Genomic DNA, 25,761 nt, shown 5'->3' with positions numbered 1-25,761 from the left:
CAGTTTTAATGAAGAGTAAAAATCAGCACTTAATTAAAGATATTAAAGGGTTTTAAATTTGAGTTTTCCAATACAAATCTCATTTAATTGTTTTGTTTATCATTTGACACGTTTCAAAGAAAAATAACCAATGAGTGATTGAAATATATTTCAGTTGTTGACAACGTCAAAGAGACAAAATCAGAAAACTAGAAGAAATTAGCCAGGTGATAAGCAGTACAATTAAAAGAAATTTGTTGCACATACATGTATTTATGTATTAAGTTTATTGACTAAAGAAGAGCATACTTGGCTGGAATTTAGATATCACTATACTTTGATAAGCAGACTTTTTTGGGTCTAGGATTTAGCCTTTTTTTCACTGTTAGATTTTATTATAATTAAAAGTGTTATTACATTTTCAACTACAAAATAATTTGTAATTTTCATAACTGTGCAAATTTCTTAGAATTTGATCTCAAACGCTTAAATAAAAATGTTACGATGCATTTACGATATTTTTTAATAGCTGTATGAATGTTTGAGAAACTTTGTAATACATTTTTAATCTTTTTTACTTATAAAATAATTGTATCAATATCATTCGAGAAAAATATGAACATGTCTACGTTTATTCCCTTTTGAATAATATTTTTGACTTTATCACTAGATTAAATTTATTACCAGAAACCACTTTAATTTAAAGATTGAAGCTCCAAACCTGATGAAAGATTTTAATTGATGATAATTATTTTTAAAACTAATACAATCATCGCTCCACTCAGAATCCAAAATACTGGTACAAGACATTTATCATGAGTATTATAAATGTAGTCGATTGAAAAGAAGAGGAAATAAAGAGTTATGTCAATTTACTAAAATGTTGTTCCTTCTATCATTTTCATTAAACGAAACGAAAGAGAAAATATTTTAACGTTATAACGAGTTCGGGTAAGTGTCACAAGCATCAATTTTTTTTATAAACTACTCGTTATCGACGAAAACTTGTAGAGAATCGATTTATTGCCGTTTTGGGAATTCGAGCAGGAATTATTTGATTATGAGAAATAATCCGTTAATTTCTAGGCTTGCGAATTGAAATGGCATTGGTATGCGAACGCTTCAGCTGTGTGAAGTCGAGCGCTGAAAGTTAAACGACTAGAAGAAGGTAAACTTGTCCACAAAACAAAGAACCAGAAATACAGACGAAACGGGTGTATAAATGTATCGCCGAAGTCGGACTAATGGCACCAGAATATACGCGCACAGGGCGGAATGTTATATGAACCTATCCTGCCTATACGGCTTTACATACGTTAATTATATGTGCACTATTAATTATCTTGGTATATAGTATTGGAAAAAAAAAATTCTTTTACAGTTAATAATTTAGCATTACCGATAAAAACAGCTATTCGAAATAAAAATTGTATGCACGGCCCACGTATGCATGTTTTGATACGTGTGATATATTCTACGGAATTTTGGAAAAAAAAACTGGACAAGCGCTCAGCTTATAATACCTACTTTAAGATTAATAAATGTGAATAATAACTTTAAACTCATATTCATTATTCCAATGACGAATTGTACTATCAACTACTAAGTTTAATTATATTTTGACGTCATGTTTAAAAACACTGCAGCTATCAAAAATATAGTACCTATAATTTGTTTCATGAAAAGGGGGTTATCAATTAATATGTTATTATCACGTCGCATGTAATACCGTCTTTTGGCATTGTTATAATATGTATATAATAATTATACAAATTTAAATAAGGTTCGCTTATTGGAGTTTTATTATTTTTTTTTTAATTAAAAATATAACAACCGGCATTAAATTAAATATAATCAAGTTATTATATACACCAGGGTTCGAGACTTCAAATTTACATCATTATCGTCCAATTATGTTATCGTATCATTTTAAGTAATAAATAGTACGATCGTTTCAAGTATAATAATTAATAATATTATCTATCTAGATGGTTGTACCAAATCAGCGTGCCTTGTTCTGATTTTATGATCCGCGAGCAATCACTATAAACCACACGCCGGACACAGATAATATTCATTCACGGAAAATCGTTTTGAATGATTTTCGAGTAGGTAATCTTAAAATAAAATTACCTTAATTATTATTTTACTCAAAAATAAATGTAATTTTTTTTGAGACGAAATTCTTATGTCAAACATTTTGAAAATAGAAGTTTATAATTTTTGTAATCGATGATTTAACTCTAAGATAATTTGAAAATCCACGAAAAAATTATTTTTTGTGAATACAAAAAACGACAAGTATAGACAAACCACTTACGTTGCGCATGGGTCAGAGGGAAAAACAAATAGTGCGCTGAGTTAAGAACGATGAGTTGGAAGGAGGTACGACGTACAGTAATCTATACATTATACGAGTACGAGTAGTATGTCAACTATTACGTCATATTCAAATGGTAAAAATCCAAATGATAATATAACGATTGTTTACGTTAGTAAAAATATTTACAATTTATTTATATAGGGTCTGCAGCATAATGTCAATTGGTTTATTAAAAATAAAAAACTATATACCTATCATTGCTGTAATTTTAATTATGTGGTGACAAGCTTTTTTTATCCGTATAGTCATGTCGGGTTCCAAATATTGTTAAAATATATAACTATGAAATAGTTAACATAAAGTTTAAAAAAAATCTATCAATTCAGACAGTTAGTAGTGTTATCACTTATTAGTTATTAGTTATTACATACTACCTTATACCTAGATTATATCTCAGTTTTCGAAAGAGAACAAATTATTTTTTCTAGGTTCAAGTTGAATAGGTTTTGCCTAATCCAACTCAGTTTATACGATGGTAATAAATATATAATATATTATAGAGACAAATGGGTGTGCTATAAAAAAAATTATATCTAAATCAAATTTTTATTTACGAATAGAATTCAACAGAATAATATAATATGTTATTATTTATGTTTATAATAAATTAATAATTAAAATAACGGTTTGATACAGGCAATTTAATAACATTTTGAGATAAATTAAAATATTAAACCTTAGCATATTAAAATATTAATGTAAAGGAACTTCCAAGTTATTTATATGTCAGTTAATGTAGGTTATCATTGTCGCTTGTAATGTAATTACAAGATTATATAGAACAATTGTTTTGTATGAAAATAGGAACCACTTATAGCTACAGTCATAGACAAGAGCCCAAATGTATACACGATAAGAAGACAATATTTGCTGTGTCTTAGACCTTAGTGTTATTATTTTTATGATTCATAAAAGTAATTAATGTTTTAGAATTCGTTATTAATTTGTATGTTTTTTCAAACTTAAATAACTTTTTTTGTATTGCTGATGTAAAATATACAATATTGTATTCCTGTGTATAAACTCAGTGTTTCAACTGTATAGCCTGAGTAGTAAACATACACAACTTAAGGGTTTAACTACTGTCACTTACATATAATTCGTTGATGGTTGCTGCGTTGGTCGCGTCAATGGCTGTGGAAGCTGCGGCGTCACCGTGTTGCGACGAATTCATTCTGGTGGCACCAGTGTTGCTACCGAACTCTCCTCTCCTGTAGTGCGCCTTGACATGGTTCAAAACGGTCAGCCGATCGCAGTCTCTGTATAACGTGAGACAAAGGAAAAGGAAAAATCAATTATAAAATATAAAACATTTTACTAAATTAATAATCGAAGGGAAGGAAACGGAAGTGGATCGTGGATAATTTCTAGAAACATGTGTAGGGGGGCTATCAGCGCACAAAATAACAGTCAATGGGAGGACGGTTAAACCCCACGACCCATTGACCCCCCCCCCCCCCCCGTAAGTACGACCATTATTGGCATGTACCACGTATCCACAAGTAATCTAACCGATTTAGTGACCGAAAATATAAAAACCTGTATGCGTTTGTAAGAACCTGCAAATGTACGATTCAAAAAAAAAAAAAAAAATGTTAAAAACTAAAATAAAAAATCAGGGTACTCGCACTGCTGTATTGTAGGTTTCAAGTATCATTCAGTAGGTCACTGGAATGGTTGTGCTAAATTTGAATTCCATTATGCAACAATATAATGATGAATAATTGCAAGCGAAAAACGATTATGAATGGAGATGGCAGCCTCTATTAACTATTTGTAAGAATATTTTGTAATTTATTTATAAAAATATTGCATATAAATATACGATAGTTTGAAATATTTTGTATAACAAAATCCCATATGTTATAAAATAATTTAAAATCAACACCTAAGTCAATACCGACGTACAATAGAATGGTAGTACCTATATAGGTTTGTAGAATAAATAACTTAAAATTAGTAGAAATATTTTGTAATTTTCGTTGTGTTTAGTGTGCATAGATTTTATTTTGATAATATTTCAATAGTACCTAATGAGAATGATTCAATTTTCTTCCATTAATATTTATTTAATAATAATAATAATAATAATAATCGTTGGAGAGAATAAATCGTTATTTTCCGTTTGAATATCGAATATCGTCAAAGTTTAAACTTCGAAGTTCAAACACTCATAAAAACGTAATGTACTTAGCTTATTTATACAAAATATTTTTTGAAATTTCTGTAAGAATAACTTATCAGTATACTTATATTAAATTTTCATGTCTCAAGTATAACAATTAAAATGTATAATAATTGTAAATTACACAAATGTCAGTAAATATTCGTGATGTTGACGAGTAATAAGTAGAAAACTATATATTGTTGTTTGAAAATGGTAATAAAAATATTCGGTGAAAATTACCTAGTCCCTACTATTATTTATTTTTGAACTAAAACAAAAAAATCAAAATGTTGGTGACGTGTCAATGTGTAGCAAGTGAATCAATATATTAAGTAACTTTTAATCTGGAGATTTTATCGCCCGTACAAATGAGGGATAGTACACTATTCCTTTCGCCGCTAGGTACATGTAAATGTCAATGAATAATTATGATCACAAATGTCAGGCATCAAAACGATTAAAAATATGGTATTGTCAGAGTCAGACAAAACTGTTGGAATGAAGTATTAAGAATTTTAATATTTTAATCGTTGCATTATGTATAGCATGTATACAAGTTTTATAAATATTAAGTCACTTTGATTAAAAATAGAAAACTTCTTAGTGAATCAAAATCCATTTCATATTAAAAATCCGTCAGAGGCGTTCCGTTTTGTCACGCTATTAGGTTTAAACACTACATTTTTGCTTAATGGCTGGTTCCCTTATATAAGATAATTTGTTTCTCATTTGGTTTATATAATATAAGATACATAAGTACAATTTGTGGGGGGGGGGGATTAGAAAAAAAACTAATTTTGTCCTCTCTTAATAAGTCATATAATGCTCGGAAATTTTTATGCATTTGCATATTTTTATTGGTCGATAATACATTACCTACGTATGCTAGAAGTAATAGTATGAGCACAAATAAAATTCATGAAAGTCAAGTGTGTTCAAAAGTACGAATTATTATTCAGTATACTTAAATATTAAATTTTTTTTAGAGAATATAATATTAAAAATGTTATGCAATATTTGTTATTTTTATGTCATATGATATGTACCTAAATAATATTTTATAAGTGACTAAGAATGTAAAATATCGAAAAAAATAAAAAATAAATATTTTTATAAACACTGAAATTTCAGTAGAAGTAAAGAAGATCAATTCAAAGTCTACTATTACTCAATTCAATTTCATCACCTTCTTTATTGTTTTTCAAAAATTAATACATTTTTAAATACAATTTAAACATTTTACGAGCACATTTTAAAACATATATTTTTTGTGCGGTTTTGGAGCACGTATTTTTAATGACATGCCGTGATTTTTTAGTGTATATTATAAATCTGAACGATTTGTTATAGTTTATAAGAAATAAATTCGTTAATATTATCACATAATAATTTTTAAAATACAATTTACAATATTAATTGTTTAAAATAATCACAAAAGATTTACTGGCTAACCAGCTGGAACCAAATCTACCGTAAACTAAACGTTAAGGCTGGGAATTAACGAGTTAAGAAGTTAAAGTTAAGATAAAAAGTTAAAAAAAATTAACTTTTTAACTTAACTGTTAACTTACTAAATTTCTTTTTTAATTAACGTAAAATTAGCGAATTAATTTTTCATTTTGAGAGGTAAGTTAAGTTAATTTATTTTGTTTTTAATTTAATTATATTTCACTATTTCAGTCTATTTTGTTTTCATTTCAAAAAATATTTACCGTGAATTGTTTTGAGTTAAAATTGTATATCATTCGGATCCAACTTATATGGAGATACTGTATAAAATATACACACTATAGTCTATAATTAAGTTTAGGGTTGGAAAAAAATTAAGTACGCAAACGTTTTATAAACAAATTAACTTTTTTTCAACTTAATAAAAAGTTTAAAAAAAGTGTGTATTAACTTTTAACTTCACTGAGTTATAACCTATAGTTAAATTATTTTTTAACTTTTTGGTATTGGTGCATATTAACTTAACTTAACTGAGTTAAAAATTAACTTGTCCAGCCTTGCTAAACATATTGTGGTTATCCGTTAATTATTTATATTTGGCATTAAAAATGTATAAGATTGATTACCAAATGAAGATATCAGAGGACTTGGTTTCACACTCTAAATCACTCGCAACATAGCAAATTTTCGTTCAGCTGAACCAATCTTGTGTTGTTGGATTTTATAATAGAGTGAATTGAGTTAAATTGACCTATCATTAAACTCCAAGATAAGAACATTATCTGTGTTTATAATATGTGTTTATGACGTTGAGATTTTTTTTATACGGTATTTCAATGTTCATGTAAGTTAAGAGTTGGTAAGACATGACATTTAAAAATGATCATTATATCATGGGATAAAAAAGCCAACGTATATACGCAGATAGTGTGAATTATAATTATTTATAATAGGTCAATTTATTCACTCTTGGCTACAAGATTGGTATATATATAGATTGTATATATAGCCACAAGATTGGTTTGGATGGACGCAAATGTACTATACGACGTGGCACACGGGTTCACAGAGAGAAATATTGTAGTGCGCTGACATCCTCTTTATGCATATAATATTTAATATTTATTTGTGGTATTTGTGGACATTAGTGGTTATATTTTTTTTGGTATTAGCTAGCACTATTTCCTTATCATTTCTATTTTGATGTTGTTGATGTAGGTAAGTGTGTATGGGCTTGCAACCACTACACTTCTTCGCTGGACAGGCTCGAGCCTAATAATGACATTGCTTAGGAAAAATCTCGTAAGACGAAAAAAATTGTTCAACGTAAACTAAAGTTGGCCAGTTTGGCATACATTTATTTAGGCTCCTCCTACGCCCACCCTTCCAAGAATAAACATAAATCCGCACTCATGCAATAAAGTAGAAATTACCCGTAACCTAACCTAACCTAACCTGCACGTGTGGGTATTTTATGTATATTAAAATAATTGTATTTACCTGAAGAAGCATTTTTTGCACTTCCAAACGGTCTTGCTACGTCCGTCACCTCCGGGAGTTGACGGTGGAAGGAGCGTCGTCACCGCGGAGTTATTCTGGTTCTGCTGCTGGTTCAGCTGTTGGTTCCGGATCGCCGCGGCTTTGAACCTTTTCAACTGTCCCGCCGCCGTCGCGGCCTTACCCGGCGACGAAGACATCTGGTGCTGCTTGAGCAGGGGCACGGTCCCATTGTTGTGGGCAAAGGCTGGAGCTCGCCGTTTCCTGGTGATGCCGCCGCCCACGGACTTGCGGACGCCTTTTCCGTCCTCGCACTCGCCACCGGCCGCCTTATCCGCTCCGTCCGATATGTCCATTTCCATCACGGTTAGGTACCGGTTGTACTTGCTGTAGTTTCTGCGACCCGTCTCGTCCGTCATCAGCACCTTGGCGCCCTGATGCGAGTTGTATGCCGCAACTGTCTCCTCGCCGCCACCCCTCTTTGCCGACTTGAGCCGGATATGCTTGGTGATATCCCAGCGCCAGTTGGACCGGTACGCACAGCACGAACACTCGAACGGCTTGCGATTCAGGTGGCCGACGATGTGCACGTGAAACCGAGAAGCGGTGGCCGCCCAAAACGTGCAGTGTGGACACTTGAATACCTGTAGCGGGAAAACGTTGCCGATCAGAACACATGATATAATTTATATTTGTATACCTACTATTTTATGCGCAAATATGCGGAAAAGCCTAAAAATTATTTGAATGAATAGTTTGATTTATACGATAGATACAAATTAACAGAAATTTACCAGTTAGTGTGAAATTATGCGGAGTCAAATAAGCCGGATAATTGGGGTATTGTCCAAATATTTTCCCAGAGAAATTGTGGTATGAAACAGGGAATATGAGCGGGTAAAGCGAGAAAGTACATTAAATGAGCTGAGAGCTAGAACTGTTGGGAAGTCGATTTTATTAGCCAGGACGTTGAGTCGAAAATACTTTAGGAAAAATGTATAGGTTACATACATTTCCAATAAAGTGAATATTTGCCTAGATAATATGTCTAAAATCATCAGACATAATTATTAGATATTATTTAGGGCTTATGATTATAAATAAATATTAATTATTTAGTAACATACACAATTAAACTTATAATTAAAAGATTTAGGACTGACTTAGCCCAAAAGCCCAACAGAATTTTTCAAAAAAAGTTTAACTAAAATCAATGCAAATAACCAAAATAAATATTAGTACCTACAACCGAATTGGTAATATATTATTTGGTAATTATTACTATTACCAGAATAGGCATATGAATATACTAAAATATACACAATACAGTAACCACCAATATATAATATACCTATGGTTTATATATTATATATAGACGATAAATATAGGCATCTAAAAAACTTACTGTTTTGTACATTTTTCCTTCCTTTCTGATTGCGTGCTTCAGTTGTTCCTGATGTTTTAACATCTCAGCTGAGCAGGAGTTAGTATTGTCAGGTGTATCGTTGATGTCGTCCTCCGACTCATCTTCAACCGACGGCGGTTCGACATCGGGCGGCATCACGATTTCCGTCACGGTAACAGAATCTCGTTCTTCACGGTCATCGTCGTCATCGTCGTCTTCGGCGGCATGGTCTTCGCCGGGCGGTGTTGCCACCACGGAGGTGTTCCATACAAAAATCTTGTTCTCCATCGGGTGCTGTTGCATATCTCGGTCTTCGTCGGTAACGGTTTCTTTCACGGCAGCAGGTCGGCTTGCACTATCAATCGCTGCGGCCGCAGTGGTGGTGGCGGCGGCTGTCGTCCCTCGGCAAGTGGCCAAGTGCACAATCAACTCGGTACTGGTCTTGCACCGCTTCCGGCACCGCTGGCACCTGGTCGACTTGAGTTCGGCGGCCGTCACCGGCGGCGGTGGTGGCGGCGGCGGCGTTGATGCCGTACGCTCTTGAGCCGTCGCGGTATGATCTTCTGTCTTGAGGCCGTTGACGTCAACGGCCGCAGTAGAGGCGTCTCCGTCTTCATCGTCGCCGTGAGTACGCTGATGTCGCATGAACTCCGACAGACACTTGGACTCGTAACGGCACACTGAGCAAGTCAGGTCCGCCGTCTCGTCCACTTTGGCTTTGAGCTTGTCGAAAAACGAAGCGGTCTTGCTCTTCGGCGACGTGATGGTGCTGCTGCTGCCGGTGCTGCTGCTACTCCTCCGCCGGTCTGCTGTTGCGACACCACTGGCCGTGGTGTTTGCGAAGGCAGGACCACAGTTGAACGGGCTCGGCGCACAGTCCGTGTCATCGATGATGGACGCAAAATCGCTGAGAGCGCTCTGGCCCGCCGCCAAACTGTAGTAGTCGTCCGCGGTGATGACAGTAGAGTTTTCCGACGGTGGCGGTGGTGTTGTCACGGGCAGTCGCATGCGGATGATCGTGGGCACGCGCCGTGACTGTTGCTGTTGCTGTTCAACGATTGGTATGAGTTTAGGCATAGGCCGACGCCGTGCTGGCTGCTTTTGCTCCGCAGTTTTGGTGCTGCCCTCCGGCGGGCTGGTAACTGAAATAACCTTTATTGGCATTGGTGATAACGAAGTGGTAGTCGTCGTCGTGGTAGTTTTTTTCACAACAGTGCAGGTGCTGCCGATCTTTGACGCCACGGCCTTGGACGTCGAGCCACCACCGCTGCTGGAGGACACTGACGGTGCAGTGCTCTTTGTCTCGGTCATAAACTCAACGACACCGTCTTCTTTTGTCGTCTCGTACGTCACGATCTGTAAAACATAAATAATTCGTTACGTTACGATTTTGTTGCGTGTTTGTTACACCAAATTACTTAAATCTACAGCAAGTATAATGTAAAATACTATAAGGGTTGGAATCAGAATCTTCGACTTGTTTGTAAACATAAAATAACTATTAAAAATCGAAAAACTCGTGTTCTTCACCGGAAGGTTCCTACTAACTTTTTAAAGTTGTATATTTCTTGTGTTTACTCATTTCTATAAAACCAGAAACACAATACTATAGTATGTACCTATACAACTCTTCCTTTACGTGCACGACACTAATAAATAATCAGTACAGTCAAAAATGAAAAAAACAGCAATTGCTAAACAAATGGTTAATTACACCACGAATACAATATCCTAACTGCCAAATTATGGTATAACTATATATTATAGACGCAGTGGTGTGCCCTTGGGGGAGGTTAGGGGTAATATCCCATAAAGCCCCTTATTTGTGTCTTTGGTATTATTACATATTGAAAAGATTGAAAAGATAGGCACGCCACTAACCAGACGAATACGGTAACGAATATAATATGACGTGGTATAGATAATAAATAATAATATTTACATTTTTTTGATCAGAGCGCATATTTTATTTTCATTGGCTTGACCTATTTTGCTTAATTCTAAATCCCGCTTAACTATACATATGTGTACCTATACCTACGTAAGAATAAATATATTTTATAAATTATCGTCTATACTTACCAATATAATTATAATATTGTATATTATGACCAAACCTAAATATTTATTTTTTGTTTCTACACTCGTTTTAATAATGTCCTGATTGCTTGACATCCATACAAGTTAACGTCGGAATTAAAAACGAAAAAGAAAACAATGGTTTCCCCGGGCCACGTTAAAAATGCATATGGGTAATACGCCTGATTGACCACTTGCAGAGAGCAGTCTCCAAAAGTACACATTTTCTGGACCGACGATTGTAATTTATATAGTATAGTATGGGTTGTGATACGTACTGCAGGTTATAATACCATAAATGTATATGCGCGTTACACAGGTGGCCACGTAAACGATATGATATAGAATGACGCAATGAATAAAACTGTAGAAAAAATTAACATCACGCAATTTTTCGTCACATTTTTCTTATTATTTGTGTTTTACGAACAAAAACGGTAAACCTAACACCTAACTTTCAGAACGGTATAGATTTCTGCACGACACAGCAACGACGCAACGTGCGCGCTGTGTATATCACTACGTGGTCGCCTTCTATTATAATATATGCGTAGGAATTGCTCGATTTCAGTAGGTATTAATCAAATACCTTTAATACCTTTAATTATCTATTAAATGTAATTGTCAATATACATACGTAGCGTGAACCATAACCCTTCATATAATCACTGCGAGTGGTGACACAAAGACACGAAACGGAACTACTTTAAATATAATTTACTAATTTGGATGTAATAGTGTATTAATCCGCTAGACACAAACGTTGAAACGAACAACGACCTCGAGTTTCGTCTCGTCGATAAAAGATTCGATAGACAGTGGTATCACCACTCACGCACGGAAACGACTGCAAAGACATTTATATTAAGTTTGTCTAGTCAGCTTGTGATTACACCGCGATATGTGATATCGCAATACAATATATATATATATAACAACCGTGATGGGAGGTATAGGACAAAAAACAATTCGCACAACATATATGCATTATGTACATACGAATTCGACACTGATCATAGCAAACATTGCAATCAGCGTATAAAAATGTGTCGGAATGATCCGCTTACGGAGAAATCAAAGTTTAACGTCCAACGATCTATAGATCCGGTCCGAGGCTCACTATCTAATATCTATACTAACTCTTGGCAATCCATATGTCTCTTATATAATATATAATGTATATGCGACGAAAGTAGGTACATAAATTGTTTTATAAAATGGACGTTTAACGGAGATTAACGTAACGGATCGCGATACAACAAAAAACCTTCCACAAACATCAAAACCATCATGTCTAGGGTTTAGGAACACGTTCGTCAAAGCGTATACGACCGTACAATAGTATGGCTCCACTTTTCCAACCTTCCAGTCACGTTACATTTTCATTTACCGCCAAACTGATTATTTTAATTTTTGTATTTTGAGAACCATCGTTTATAAAAAAAATATGTAGACTATTAATAGGTAGTATTATACATTTAAGTTAATTTTTAATGATATTTTTTTTTTAATTTAAAATATAATTAGGTAAGTAGGTACCTAATACATTTTTCTAAGAAAAAATATTGGATTTAATACTTGTAAAAACATGTTAAAAACCACACGATTCATAAATATATTATTAAAATACCAATCTATATATACATTAATATTGATTTACAGAATGAAAATAAAAAATAAATACATCTTAAGAAAATAATGTTTAAAATCGGTATTAAATAGGTAATTTTTTTTCAATACCTTAATTTATCGAGAATAATTATAATATGTATTAAGTAGGTATACTTACATAATATATGCAAAATAGAATACTCTTAAACTATATGTTTTCATATGATATTTAAAAACTATGATTAATAAAGTTCAATAATTCACCAAAATATAAGATTTTGAACGGAACGTTGAATGTATTAATTTACTGTGGAGATGTGTTTTTATTTTTTATTATTGTGTCTGAAACTCAGATGACACTTCTTTTAGTAGAAAAATGATCTGCAGGTCATCAGCTTCGCAGGATATTTTTAGCAGGAAATTTTACATAGTTGGTACTTTTGGTAGGTTAAAATTAAAAATTCTCAGAATATGTACTTTTTATTATAGGTTAGGTTTAGTATAATACCAAAAAGTAAGTTAGTTTTCGATGTTTTTAGTTTTTTTTACTTAAAATGTCGATAAAATATGTTCGCTAGATCAAAAGGATTAAAAATGTAATACAAGGTTCCTATTATAAGTAGTTCATACTGTAATGCAAAAACATATACCGTAAATTCCCAATAATCATGAAATATACCCAATTAGTAATATAGGCTGAGTAGCTGAGGTAGGCCGTCTTTGCTCAGAATCGTTTTTCGTGTGTAATGATTTAATATTGAATTCAAATTTAACACATACATAACAGTGACTTACTGAATATCCAATTACGAGGTATACTCGACACCTAGCTACTGTACAGCAGAGCGGTTACCTACTTCCCCCTTATTTTATTCTTTTTTCCCGTTAGGTTAGTAGAGTACGCATACAATTTACAGTTACAGTAAGTACATTAATTCTGACATAATAATAAAATATAATAATAATAATTCGTATAATAAGCAAAGAGCTACGAAGATGAGAAAAATTCCATTTTTGTGGAAAATTTAAAAGTATAATATCGTATAAACGGACTTGGCAGTAAACGGCAAGGTCGATTTTGACGGAAAACAGCTACACCCGTAAATATAAAGTGACCGTCGTAATATCACATTATAGAGTATAATGTATAACATATACCTAAATACACACACACACACACACACACACATATATATATATATATACCTATATGAGATGCAAACGACGAGTTTAAGATTATTGCGATTGTTGTTAGACCATACAATATCCTAGTCATTATATGGTAATGCACGTGGCCTAAAAATGCAAAAACACGTTTAGGGCGAAGCGAACAATTCATGCGTACATGCACTCGCATCTTACATCGGTACATTCATACGACGCGAGTGTATATAATATAATATAATGCATAAAAGGCGTTTTTATTTTGTCGTTTCTGTAGAGGGCTGCGACGATTACGAAGACTGTCGGTTTTTTTCCGGATACAAAATATTACGACGTTTTACTATTGGAAAACCACACACCCGCTTAAATAATATATTATATTACACATACACAGCGGGATAGGACATCGCTGTATACAATATACTTAAAACGATTAGATACTGTGATCGAAGTGTCCACTATTAGTTACCATAATGGTCTGTGGTCATAATAATATGTGGTACAGTTTATGGTAAAGGAAACAATTTTTATCAATTCAATATCTGACAATAATGTTGAATCCAATAAATTTCAATACTAATTTTTTTTATTTAATTCTTTCAATACAATTTCCCGTATTGTGTTTTAAAGTCATAATTATATTGAATTATTAGATGATATTATGGTACACCCGTACACCCGCATGAGTTGTCTCCGATCTTATAGACGCGTAATGGCAAATTTTACGTTCTGAATAATCCATTTAACTCTGTTATGTTTAATATTAGAGTGAAGCGACCTATATTATTTTAAATTAAAAACAAATTTTAATTTAATAATATATTTAATTATCTATTGAATCGCCAAAAAGGTTTTTAATTATAAAGCCACTAGCCAGTTATAAACATTTTAAAATTGTGAATTGTATTACAACGCATGGTGGTTTAGCGTTCTCCTATAGTATTATCAGTGGTGATGGGTATACGGTATACCACAACATTAATTACTGTAAACACTTTAGTATAAATGTATAATTACGCTATCACATATCAATACAATGCAAGTCCCATCAATGCATATATTATATTAAATTATCTACCAGCACATGGCCACCTACGTAAATCACACTAAAATTGTAGATTTACACTATTTATATTTTGGGTGATTATAACCGATGGCTGTGTAAACTATATATTATGAATTTTAGAAAATGGATCACTCTTTACTCACGGTTAAAACTTTTCAGTTATATAGGTATTTATTCTGCATAGTTGATTACAAATCAAACATATTATTGCAGAAGTGCATGTTTTGTAACAAAATATTAATACATTATAATATGTATGACATAGGTAATGTGCGAATTTCGAAAAAATTATACAAACTCAATATAATTAAAGCTAGTGAGTGGAATTGTGTAGCTTCCCTCCCATCTCATATATAGTAAACGTAAATGAGACTTGGGTAGTTGGCTGTGAGTTATTTACGTATGTACAACAGCCGATTAACGCAAACGGCAGCTGTTTTCGTGTAGTTGTATGCATTAATAGGACGACGAGTGGAAAAACAGTTGTCGATAACAGTTACTAGGCGTTAAAGGAATCTCGCAGCCTTCAGGTCAACGATATGCAGCCGGTTATCGCGACGCACCAAAGAGAGAGAAATTTGAGCCGTGGAGACGAAGAAGGCGACTAAAGGCCAAACGACTGTATAATACAAAGATAAGGGGAACGGAATGAGAACGACGAGAAAAAAATTGAACTACTCCAGAAAAAATAGTTCTCTTTGTATGTTACTTTGTCTGATTACACGGTCTCAAAGTGCGATGTTCAAACGTTAATGAATAAGCAAATAAAATCTTGTTAAGCTCGCGAGGAAAACCAATATTTAAAATGGTAATACCTATACTACAATCACGTATTTGGTAGGAAAAAACATTGATTAACATATATATAGGTACATTCTGTTTCGACATGGGCAATATTTATAGCTAGCGGTATGTAGTAATCAAATTTTACGAAAAACCCGTGTTGTTTTCAAAAAAAAATGTTTAAGACAAACTATATTCCACAGATTTTTTTCTAATTCAAAAGTTTTTAACTCCACCATATAGATATACCGTCTGGTTCTCTGAGAAAAATTCCTCGGAAAAGAGGCAGGTTAGATAAGAATAAATCCGATATTTTTACGAACATTTTTAATCATAAAATTTAAATGTTACTTCAATAGTTGTTGTCATCGAAAATCTTTGCAAAGACAGACAGAATTTAAATTAGATATAGGTAATATTTCAAAAGATTTTAGTATTAGATGTTTTTATAATATGTATACGTATTGAAATCCCGGTCAAAACAAATCACGCGTGCAAAAAAATATATTTTCGGTTAGAGCTATATTATGCACATTGTACCGTATAAATTGTATCACGGCAAATAAACCTGCAAAATATTCTTACTCCTAAATCTCGTCCACGTGTTTTAATGTCTACAAGGTCATAGTACGCTGATCTGAAGTTAATATTTTATAACCTATAATCTGCCAGAAAAGGTAAATAATATTCGATATCCTCGTATATTGTTGACCCGGATTACGGGCGGTATTTTCGGCGAGAACAAAAACTAGTGGCGCCGGCGCTTTGTGTACCTATACCTAACCTAGTACAAAGACAAACAGAGTGTCGTGTATGTGCGTGCGTACAACAGGGATAACTAATTCGAATAGCGAGTGACACGGAGATATAATGTTTCAAAACTTAAAACACTCGAAGTTTTAGCAAAAAAAATAAAAGTTTCTTTTTAAACTATACAAACGAACAAGTAAAATGTTTTAGTCAAATATCATGAAATATATTAAACGTTAGATATATTTCGTTCAAGGTAAAAGCTAAGAAACAATAATAACTAATAAGTAATACAATTTAATATAATACGTATATAAAGGACGTAAGGTATTACATTTGTTTCGGACGGAAAATAGATAAATCGAAATTTTGTTTTTTTTTTTCAACTAATTTTATAATACAATTGTAGATACTACGTATATAAATATATAAATATGCACTTAAAAAGTATGAACTCTCTAAAAATATTAATTATGTAAAAGTTTCAACATTGAATTCTCTGTAGGTTACATAAGAAGAAAAAACTTAACGGTGAACTAGGTAAAAAAACAAATCCTATAGTCACTAGACCACTGAAAAATAAAAGAAAATACTTACCAAGAAACTCACAGTAATATTTTTTCACTGTAAGCTAGACGACATAAACAACAAAAGCTTTAATTTTAATCGATGCACGTGGCAACCCCAGTTAAGCATCCCTGCAGGTACATAGCAAGTTTTGACACTACTATAGGTACAAAAAAAACGCAGTATACTGCGACGAACAACACGTACAAAATAAAATATTGTGTTATGGCTTTCCAGTGCCCACGACGTGCCCTGGTAAACTGCGCGGTATAAGCGGAGGGATGAGCTGCAAGTCGAAAGACTGACACATATTTTTATTATAGCGTAGCAGTAGCACACAAATTGTCCAACCACTACTTTATTTAAATAATAATACAATACATATTTGTAGTAATTCCTACAAGACCGGAGGCGGGTGAGAACCGTCAGCTAACGCAGAAGATTAGATAACGCGAGGCGGCGTGTTTGTGTAACACATTTCTGGCTGCTGCTGCTGCTGCTCCTGTTGCAGGAGCAATACCAGCACGTGTATATCATGATATTAAACGCAGTATAACGTTGTATGATATATTGTGTTAGTATATAAAATATATTATTTTTTAATGTTACACACATGCGTATAATATGGTACATCACAAAATGCCAGCCACGGAGATCTAAAGGTTATCGTAATTTAGAACTCTGGACGAAAATACTGCCCAACATACAAAGCGAGCGCGCTTAAAATGTGGTTTGTTCAATATTCCGGAGTTAAAATCAGGGGTCACTAACGACGACCTGTTGTAAAAATTTCACTAAATCTACTATTAACTATGATATCCACTCAAACAGTATATTATTTGAAATTAATAAGTTCCTAAAATTATAATATTAAAAACAAAATGTAATATAATAATAGTTATATAGTAGTATAAGATAGCTCACCACAATATTATATTGTGCGGTAAACTTAGATATGACGTGTTAAGTAAATAAATTCTCGAGTTTATGGCGAACGAATTTCATTTCCACTAACTGCAATCGATGGATAGCACTGCAAAATGCAAAATTATGTTTGAACAGTGTATAGATTATACAACGAAACAGTATACTATTTATTTTTCTCGATATTTGGACGAAAACAACAATCTCGAAATCTTGTCGCAGCTGCGGTTATCCGCAATATCAGCACAGGTACCATAAGAATTTCTTGAATCCCTACAATAGCCGGACAAAAAGGTACTTTTTTTCTACAAGAAAACTGTACACGTTTAGCGGAATTTTTCTTTAAAATATCAGGCACATTCAAACGCCCAATGGACGTGCGGAACGGAAGAAAATGAAATCCAATAAACTCGTATAGGCGTACACCGTTTAAGCGGCCGACGTTAAGTACCGGAAAATTGCCTACATTTATAAATTGAATACAATAATAATATTATATAGGTACCTCAACTACATACGCGAATGGTGGCGGAGGCGGCGGCGCTATTGTAATGTCGTTCTAATTAGATTATAATTACGTCCCGTCCAAGTGTTTTCACAACTGTGTTTACCGCGTGTATACGTCTACGGCTAATAACGCACGAACGACTGTTAACGAACTCGCGGCCGCGGTTATACTTCTCGCGCACCGAACGGACTATATTAGTAAGTACCACTACCGCTACTGCTGCTGCTGCTGCAACTATGGTTGTGTTATAATTTTCATGCCTATACCGTATTGCATACAGAACTATATAATAACATCATGTATATACATTGATAAACACTGCTGTACACCAACAGCGCGGCGCGGCGTGGCGGCGTGCGCGCATCGAAATGTGTTTTGCAAGCTGCGACCGTTCGCTGCAAAACCGTTTGCGAAGAACGCGACAACAGTACGTGTAGGCAAATAATATTATATAATAATATATAAACTATTTAAATATGTATAAAAAAAAAAATAGTATGATATACATTGTACTACTATAGTATAGTAGTGGCCATTGAGGCTGAAACTATAGACGTTTTCGCTAGTTCATGCCAAAATATATCAAAATTGTCTTCAACCCAAAAATAAACAATTCGTTGTTTCTTCGTGTTGTGACGATTGAATTCCAAGAATACCAAGTCCGAATGTATAACTCGGTACCTAGCTGATATTTATCCCGCTCGTAAAGATTGAACATTTTAATTTTTTAAACTAACGTTTGTATTATGTTTTAGGTTCTGAGCGGAGCGATGAATTAATTAATTTGTTTCACAGTATGTTTTATTTATTATTATTTTTTTTTGTCTGAATAGTGTTCAATCTTTGATTTTGAGGTTTCTAATAGCAAACTGGATCAAGCTTGGAGGGTCAAAAAAATAAATTTCCAAGTACTTTTCAAAATAATTTGGAAAAAATCATTTAGATTCAAGAAATACAATTTTTAATTTCAAAACTAATAGTTGAAAATTTAATTTTAAGTACCTACTTCATAAGTTTTTTTTACAGTAGCCTATAAAAATATCAAAAATACATGTGCATAATATGTATGAACATTAAAAGTTGAAATTTTGCAAAACTGGAGATTTAAATAAAAAAAAAAAATAATATTCGTAACAGGGGCTTAAACCTTTTCACTATTATTATGTATATTATTTACCAATTTACCATCCACAATTATATTTTCAAAATATTACAGACCACGTCTCTGCACAGAATCGTTTTCCTTAAATTTGACAAATCCATTACAAGTGACCAACTCAATGAGAAGTACACCCTCACCTACCTACTATATACCTTTTTGTCCCTCCTCTGTATTTTTTAATAATATGATGGTAATGATAAGACGTCCTTCGGCATTAGGCGAAGCATTGGCGTGACCGGTAGTTTCACCTATATAATATAGCGACGTTACATGGAAAATACCCACCCACTAACCATCTCCATCGCACACCGCCATTCCGAATTGATAGAAACTAGATTTCGATTACTATATTATTATTATTGTTATATGGATGTAAAGTTTCGTATTTCTTTATATGCCACGACGACTGTATAATATAATGTATACCTATATTTATATGGCGCAAGTCCACGGTGTATAAATGGTAGTTTCCGCTTCGCTGAGGCAGCGAAATATAATCTAAATTTTATCGAGTCGTATATATAATATACAACAATATATATATAACGCACCTCCCCGTCACCAAACCGCGACCCTTCAACGCCGACGGTCTTTGGCACTGCAGCGGGGCCACCACTACAAAGCCCTGCAGAGGATGACCGGGAAATGTCTATAGGTATTATGTATTATTGTATCGACCAGCTGAAACTCGTACGTCATATCCGGGCTTGCTATATAATATAATATAACTGCGGTGAGCCGACTATTGACTGATGTATTATTATATAATTATATTATCATATTGTTTACATATCAACATTTTAATTTCGTTCGACATTTACTGAAAATTACGACACTTTTGTATCCAATATTACAGGACTATGTTATAAAAAGATCATGGTGATTAATGATTACATTACGAATATTTTAATAATAATGAAATTGTTCCTACATAATATGCATAATTTCAATAACATTTTAATCTATATTATATTATTATCTATAACCAATAATAGTCATAATATTAAATACACCATTAATATCTACAAAAACCAAATATAATCAAGTGTACCTAGGGTAACAACTGCAAACCAAATGCATAAAAAAACCTCTTAAGAGGATATCACACCCGCATGTGTTGACTCCGTCTTACACACGTACGACACACTTACGACATAGACAAAACGCGTTTATGCAGTCTGAGTATAATTCGTTCAATTTTGGTTCTAGAGTAAAAATACTTATTATAAAATTGAATTGTGACAATATTTCTGAAGGCATGATGATGCATTTTTTCCATTATTCCCAATATAACGTTCATTATACCATTTAGAAATTGAGAAAATGACATTTTTAAATTACCTTGAACTTTTTGAAATTTTAATTTTTTCAAAAAAAAAAGCTTCCCGAATCATCATCATATTTTAATTTTGTAATAGGTGTTTTTATCCTAACACCAAAATTGAGCGAGTTATACATAGCATAAACGCGTTTTTTCTACGCCTGTGTGAAAAGATAATAAAATTACTGCACGACGACGGCGCAGGTATAACGACAATACATAATAAGCGATTGGAAAGAATTTTTTCGACGGTGCAGTGGTTATACTGAATAACAATAATAATGATGACCGGATGGCAAACGCGCACAATAAATAATACCTAGGTACCTATTAATCGATACAAATATACAATAATGATTATAATATAATATACGTCTAGAAAAACGAATGTTAAGAACAATATTTTTTCTATACAATTGGTATATTAGGTATTAGGTACCAATATAAAAAATTTACCGACATTGTATAGGTAACCTGTAATACCTGCGTCCTGCAGTACTGCGACCTACAATATATTATAATATACTCGGATGGTCTGATAAAATACAAACCGTGAATGTTAACTATTGCTGAATACCTATGTATAATATATCTAATATCTATGCCTGACACACTAGTAGTCGATATTTTTAAGGTTCTATTCCAGACACCCTCTAACATTCCTGATAAACGTCCTAGATTGAAAATTACTTATATCTATATGTATAAATTAAACGCACCGTGGTGCTAAGGTGTGTAATACATAATATATACGATATGCATAAAAGATATACACGCGCGTAACTAAGCGATGTCCTTCACAAATCAAAATAATAATGGCATTGCGAGTATAAAGCATGAGCTATCATGCCTCCCAGACTTGGTATAATAATATGTGACCTGCCAATTTTTTTTAATCTTATCATCGGCCTTTAATGGCTTAACAGTTAATGTTGGGATTGCAAGATCGATAATGTTAATCTGGTAAGGTTAATCTGGTATAATATATAATAATATAATTTAATAACTATATTTATGTGGATAACGGATATTTTAAGGGCTTTGATAATCTCAAAACTGTATAGGCACACTGTCACAGTACTTACAAATAACATTCAATAAATAGATCATTACTCTGCGTTCATAGTATTATATAGATAAAAATAGTAATTTAAAAAATTGAAATCAAAATGTTGTATAGAATAAAACACTTCTGACCAATTGTGGTAAGAATCGTTTTAAAAGGACATAATACCCGCATGTGTTGTCTCTGTCTTATACATACGTATATATACTAAATTTATGTTCAGAAAATCCAATTTTGCGTAGAAAACTGTATTATTTTAGAATGAATTGCCCTATAAACGAACTTAAAGAATATAATCTATGTTTTCTCGTTAGTTTTTTACGAATTTTTGAATTGAAATATTTTACATACTCGTAACATGCTAAAAATTAAAATAATGTAAAAAAACCATGATTAAGTTCTTACCCTTAAGTTTGATAATAAGTAAATTTTATTCATTCTATTATTAGGTTACTATACAACATTTGAACTGCTGTACACCACATTGCTCTTAGGCCCGTTTTACAGCCTTTTGTACGGTAGGTAACACTATCGTATTATACGCGCGATTTTCGAATTACATTATTTAAGTTTGTACGCGCCGACGGCTTGAAGCCATACGCGTTATCGTGTAGTCAGCGAATCTGGATTTTGGTAAACTAAATTCGTATAAAATAAATATAAATATTTAAAACACAACCGATCAAACATAAAATTAAAAGAATATGCACACACATATTACAAGGAAAACTATTTTAGTATATAAACAAATATTATATTATACAGTAGTGAGAACAAATTTCCTGATTTTTTTTTCCTGATTAACCGACAGCAGAGGAGGCTCTGTGTGAACAATACTACTCTTCTGCTCCTCGTTTATTGATGTATACAAATTGGACTAAAATAGCGTAATACATGCTTATATATACCTATACATAAAAGATAGGTACACTTTGGAACTGAAAACTGCATATTATACACTCTCACACTGCACATCAGTACATAATCGAGAGAAATGCACATCGCCCGGCAAGTAATTTAGTTATCTTCTTTAATTCTATTAAATTAGTTCGATATAACAACAATCTTTATTTTATTCTAAATTAGTAAAGGAAGACTCCAAGGTCTTCATCAGAGTAATTCACTTTAACTAAAACTTATAATAAACTAAATTTATTAGCTAAAGAATATTTTTATAAAACTTATGGTAGGTTAAACCTAACCTTAAATTAATTTTGTTTAATAAGTGCTTAATGAAATTTCTACCTAATGAACATTTTGAATTTTAGATATTCTTTACGTTAGAATTAACCGCCATGTGCCTGATATTAAATGCAAAATGTATCTGGTCAGTGAATGCTCTTGAATAGCAATTACAAATATATAAATATAGTTTACTATATTAACTAATACCTAAATACTTTAAAAAAATTTTCTTCTTAAAAAAACTCATTAGGCACCAATAATTTAATAGCATCTCCTATTATGGCTTCCTACAACATTTAATATTTCCATATTTACGGGACATAATTTAATTTTTATTAATTAGTGATTAATAATTGTAATTTAATTAATTTGACACGTTATATTATGCATTGCACAAGAAATCCACGCGTGTAATGTATAACTTTTAAATGCATGTATGGGTATTGAATATTATATTAACGCACTTATACTGGTTTCTAATTCGTTATAAACTATTAAAAAATCAAATATGTAATAGATTCATTTGAAATAAAAAAGAAAAAAAGTGGGCAAGTGGATGTCACTCTGCTGTACAGTAGGCGGGCAAGTGGGTGCACTCTGTTGTACAGTAGGTTACAAGTGGGTCACTGTTATGGTTGGTGTTAAATTTGAATTCAATGATATAATATCATTGTATAAGAAAAACGATTCTGAGCGAAAACGGTCAGTCAGCCAATGATATTACCAAGTATATTTTATTGATGAATAAAGTAATTTATATATAACCTATTTACGTGGAGCCTTGTTGTACACTTTCAATCCTTAGCTATAAAAGTTGAACATTTTATAAATTTTTAACTACAAAATAATTATTACATTTTAAATTTGATGAATGTTGTCAAAATTTGAACTTTAAATGCTTATAAATAAAAATTGTGCGTATGTATTTTTAATATTTTTCAACTGCTATTGTAACAATATGTCAGGAGCCTTGCATTAAATTTTCACGCTTTTTTATCCAACAAATAAAAACTAAACTAAAACTAAAACAAAACTAAAAAAATTGAAAACTGACAATGTCCGTAAACAGCTCAAAAAGAGTGTAATTATTTTCAAAATTGTATCATGTATAGAAAATGCAAATATAAACAACCAGTGAAAATTGCATGTATATACGTTCGTTTGTTTTAGAGTTACCCTAAAAACCAAAAGCGATTTTCTCGAAAACAGATTTTGCGTAAAAATTTCCGTTTTTCCTTAATTTTTCATTTGTTTTTCACGACACTTTTGAAAACTACTGGGAAATTTTTATTTTTGACCCCCCAAAGTACCAACTAGATTCTTTTTCCTATCAGAAAAGATACTGTTGAAGAAAATCTAAGCATTTTTACTGTCCTAAAAGGTGATGACAGACACAAAAATTAAAAAATTTAAAAAAAAATACTATATAATATATATAGTATAATAATGTTTTTTAGTAATACAAATTGCCTTCAATTGGTGGATCACATATGGTGCTCATAAACGTCAAAATCGAATGTGAAATGAGTCATTGCACGTCAATTTATCCGTTATTTTCGTACCTTAATACATTATCTCAATAGTGGCGTTAACGTTACCTGTCTGACAGGGCGTGGATAGATTTTCTTTGTCAGTGCGAGTACATCCTATATACGCAAGAGAGCACTTTGTAAATAGTAAGTAACAATAAACTATAAGGACTAGAAGTATATACAGATATTGAACTTTGACTAACATCTATGACAGAGTAATAAAATATAGGTATCTACTATCTAGGTATGTAGGTATTTTATGAATATTGCAGCGGCAATTGCCGCATACTTAGCTAACCTATTAGATCATATACATTGGATAGAGCTATGATTTATTTTCCTGAAGCATAGTAACTGGGCCCCAATGTTACCACTAAGCATACGTGAAAGTCGATATGAGATTAGTATGACAACATTATCGTCATGGTTAAGAGGACGTGATATCTGCCCGCATGTGTTGTCTCCGTCTTATGAGTGAATAACATAGCATATTTTACGTTCAGCAAAACACGTGTAGCGCCATTAATTTAAAAATTAGAGTAAATTGACCTCTTATAAAATCTAAAGGTAAGATTATTATCTAGACAGCCTTCTGAGCTTTTTATTATATCTCAATTTTTAAGCGAGTTATAAGTACTTTAAATGTACAAACAATTTACAATTTTAAAATACTCATAGCTCGCTTTAAAATTAAAATTTAATAAAAAGCTCATGAGGTTGTCCAGATAATAATCTTACCTTTAGATTTTATAAGATTTCAATTTGCTCTAATTGTTAAACTAACGGAGCTACACGTGTTCTGCTTTGCGTAGAATTTGCTATGTTACGCACTTGTAAGACGGAGACAACACATGCGGGTATCACGTCCTTTTAAGTTAATTCAAAATAATATAATTTTATTGAATTATATTTTTTGTTAAATGTTAAGAAATAAAAATTATGATAAGAAAAAAATTGTACTATCAATTTTCGTGACAGCCTGCCCCACATCCCATCTAACCATGGGCGTGCTTAAGGGTTGGTTAGGGGGTGCAACCCCCCACCCCTCCCCCCATAAACCCCTTACAAATTAAATTATACTTACATATAATTATAATCATTTATTAGGAATAAATCTAGTTTAGCACCCACACGAATTTTTCAATTTTGTTTTTCGGAAATCA

The 25,761-nt window shown here is 32.5% G+C and overlaps 1 protein-coding gene across 8 annotated transcripts in view; it reads right to left on the bottom strand.

Annotated features, from left to right (window-relative positions):
* Nucleotides 1-25,761, bottom strand: part of LOC132937533 (uncharacterized) — a 76,621-nt gene that overhangs the window by 5,742 nt on the left and 45,118 nt on the right. For 6 of the 8 annotated variants that reach the window (XM_061004356.1, XM_061004355.1, XM_061004353.1 and 3 more), the window contains 3 exons: nt 8,881-10,236; nt 7,479-8,119; nt 3,456-3,621 (listed from right to left, as the gene is read on the bottom strand). In XM_061004356.1, the coding sequence (XP_060860339.1) occupies nt 3,456-3,621; nt 7,479-8,119; nt 8,881-10,236 (2,163 nt within the window). Of the gene's footprint in view, nt 1-3,455; nt 3,622-7,478; nt 8,120-8,880; nt 10,237-18,329; nt 18,534-25,761 lie in introns of those variants that run through there. The other 2 variants (XM_061004359.1, XM_061004360.1) reach the window with 2 other exon arrangements.

This window comes from Metopolophium dirhodum, chromosome 1, assembly GCF_019925205.1.
Source record: "Metopolophium dirhodum isolate CAU chromosome 1, ASM1992520v1, whole genome shotgun sequence".
In the NCBI taxonomy this organism is placed as follows: domain Eukaryota; kingdom Metazoa; phylum Arthropoda; class Insecta; order Hemiptera; family Aphididae; genus Metopolophium; species Metopolophium dirhodum.
Note: the sequence above shows the minus strand (reverse complement) of the source record. Positions and strands in the feature narration are given on the sequence as shown.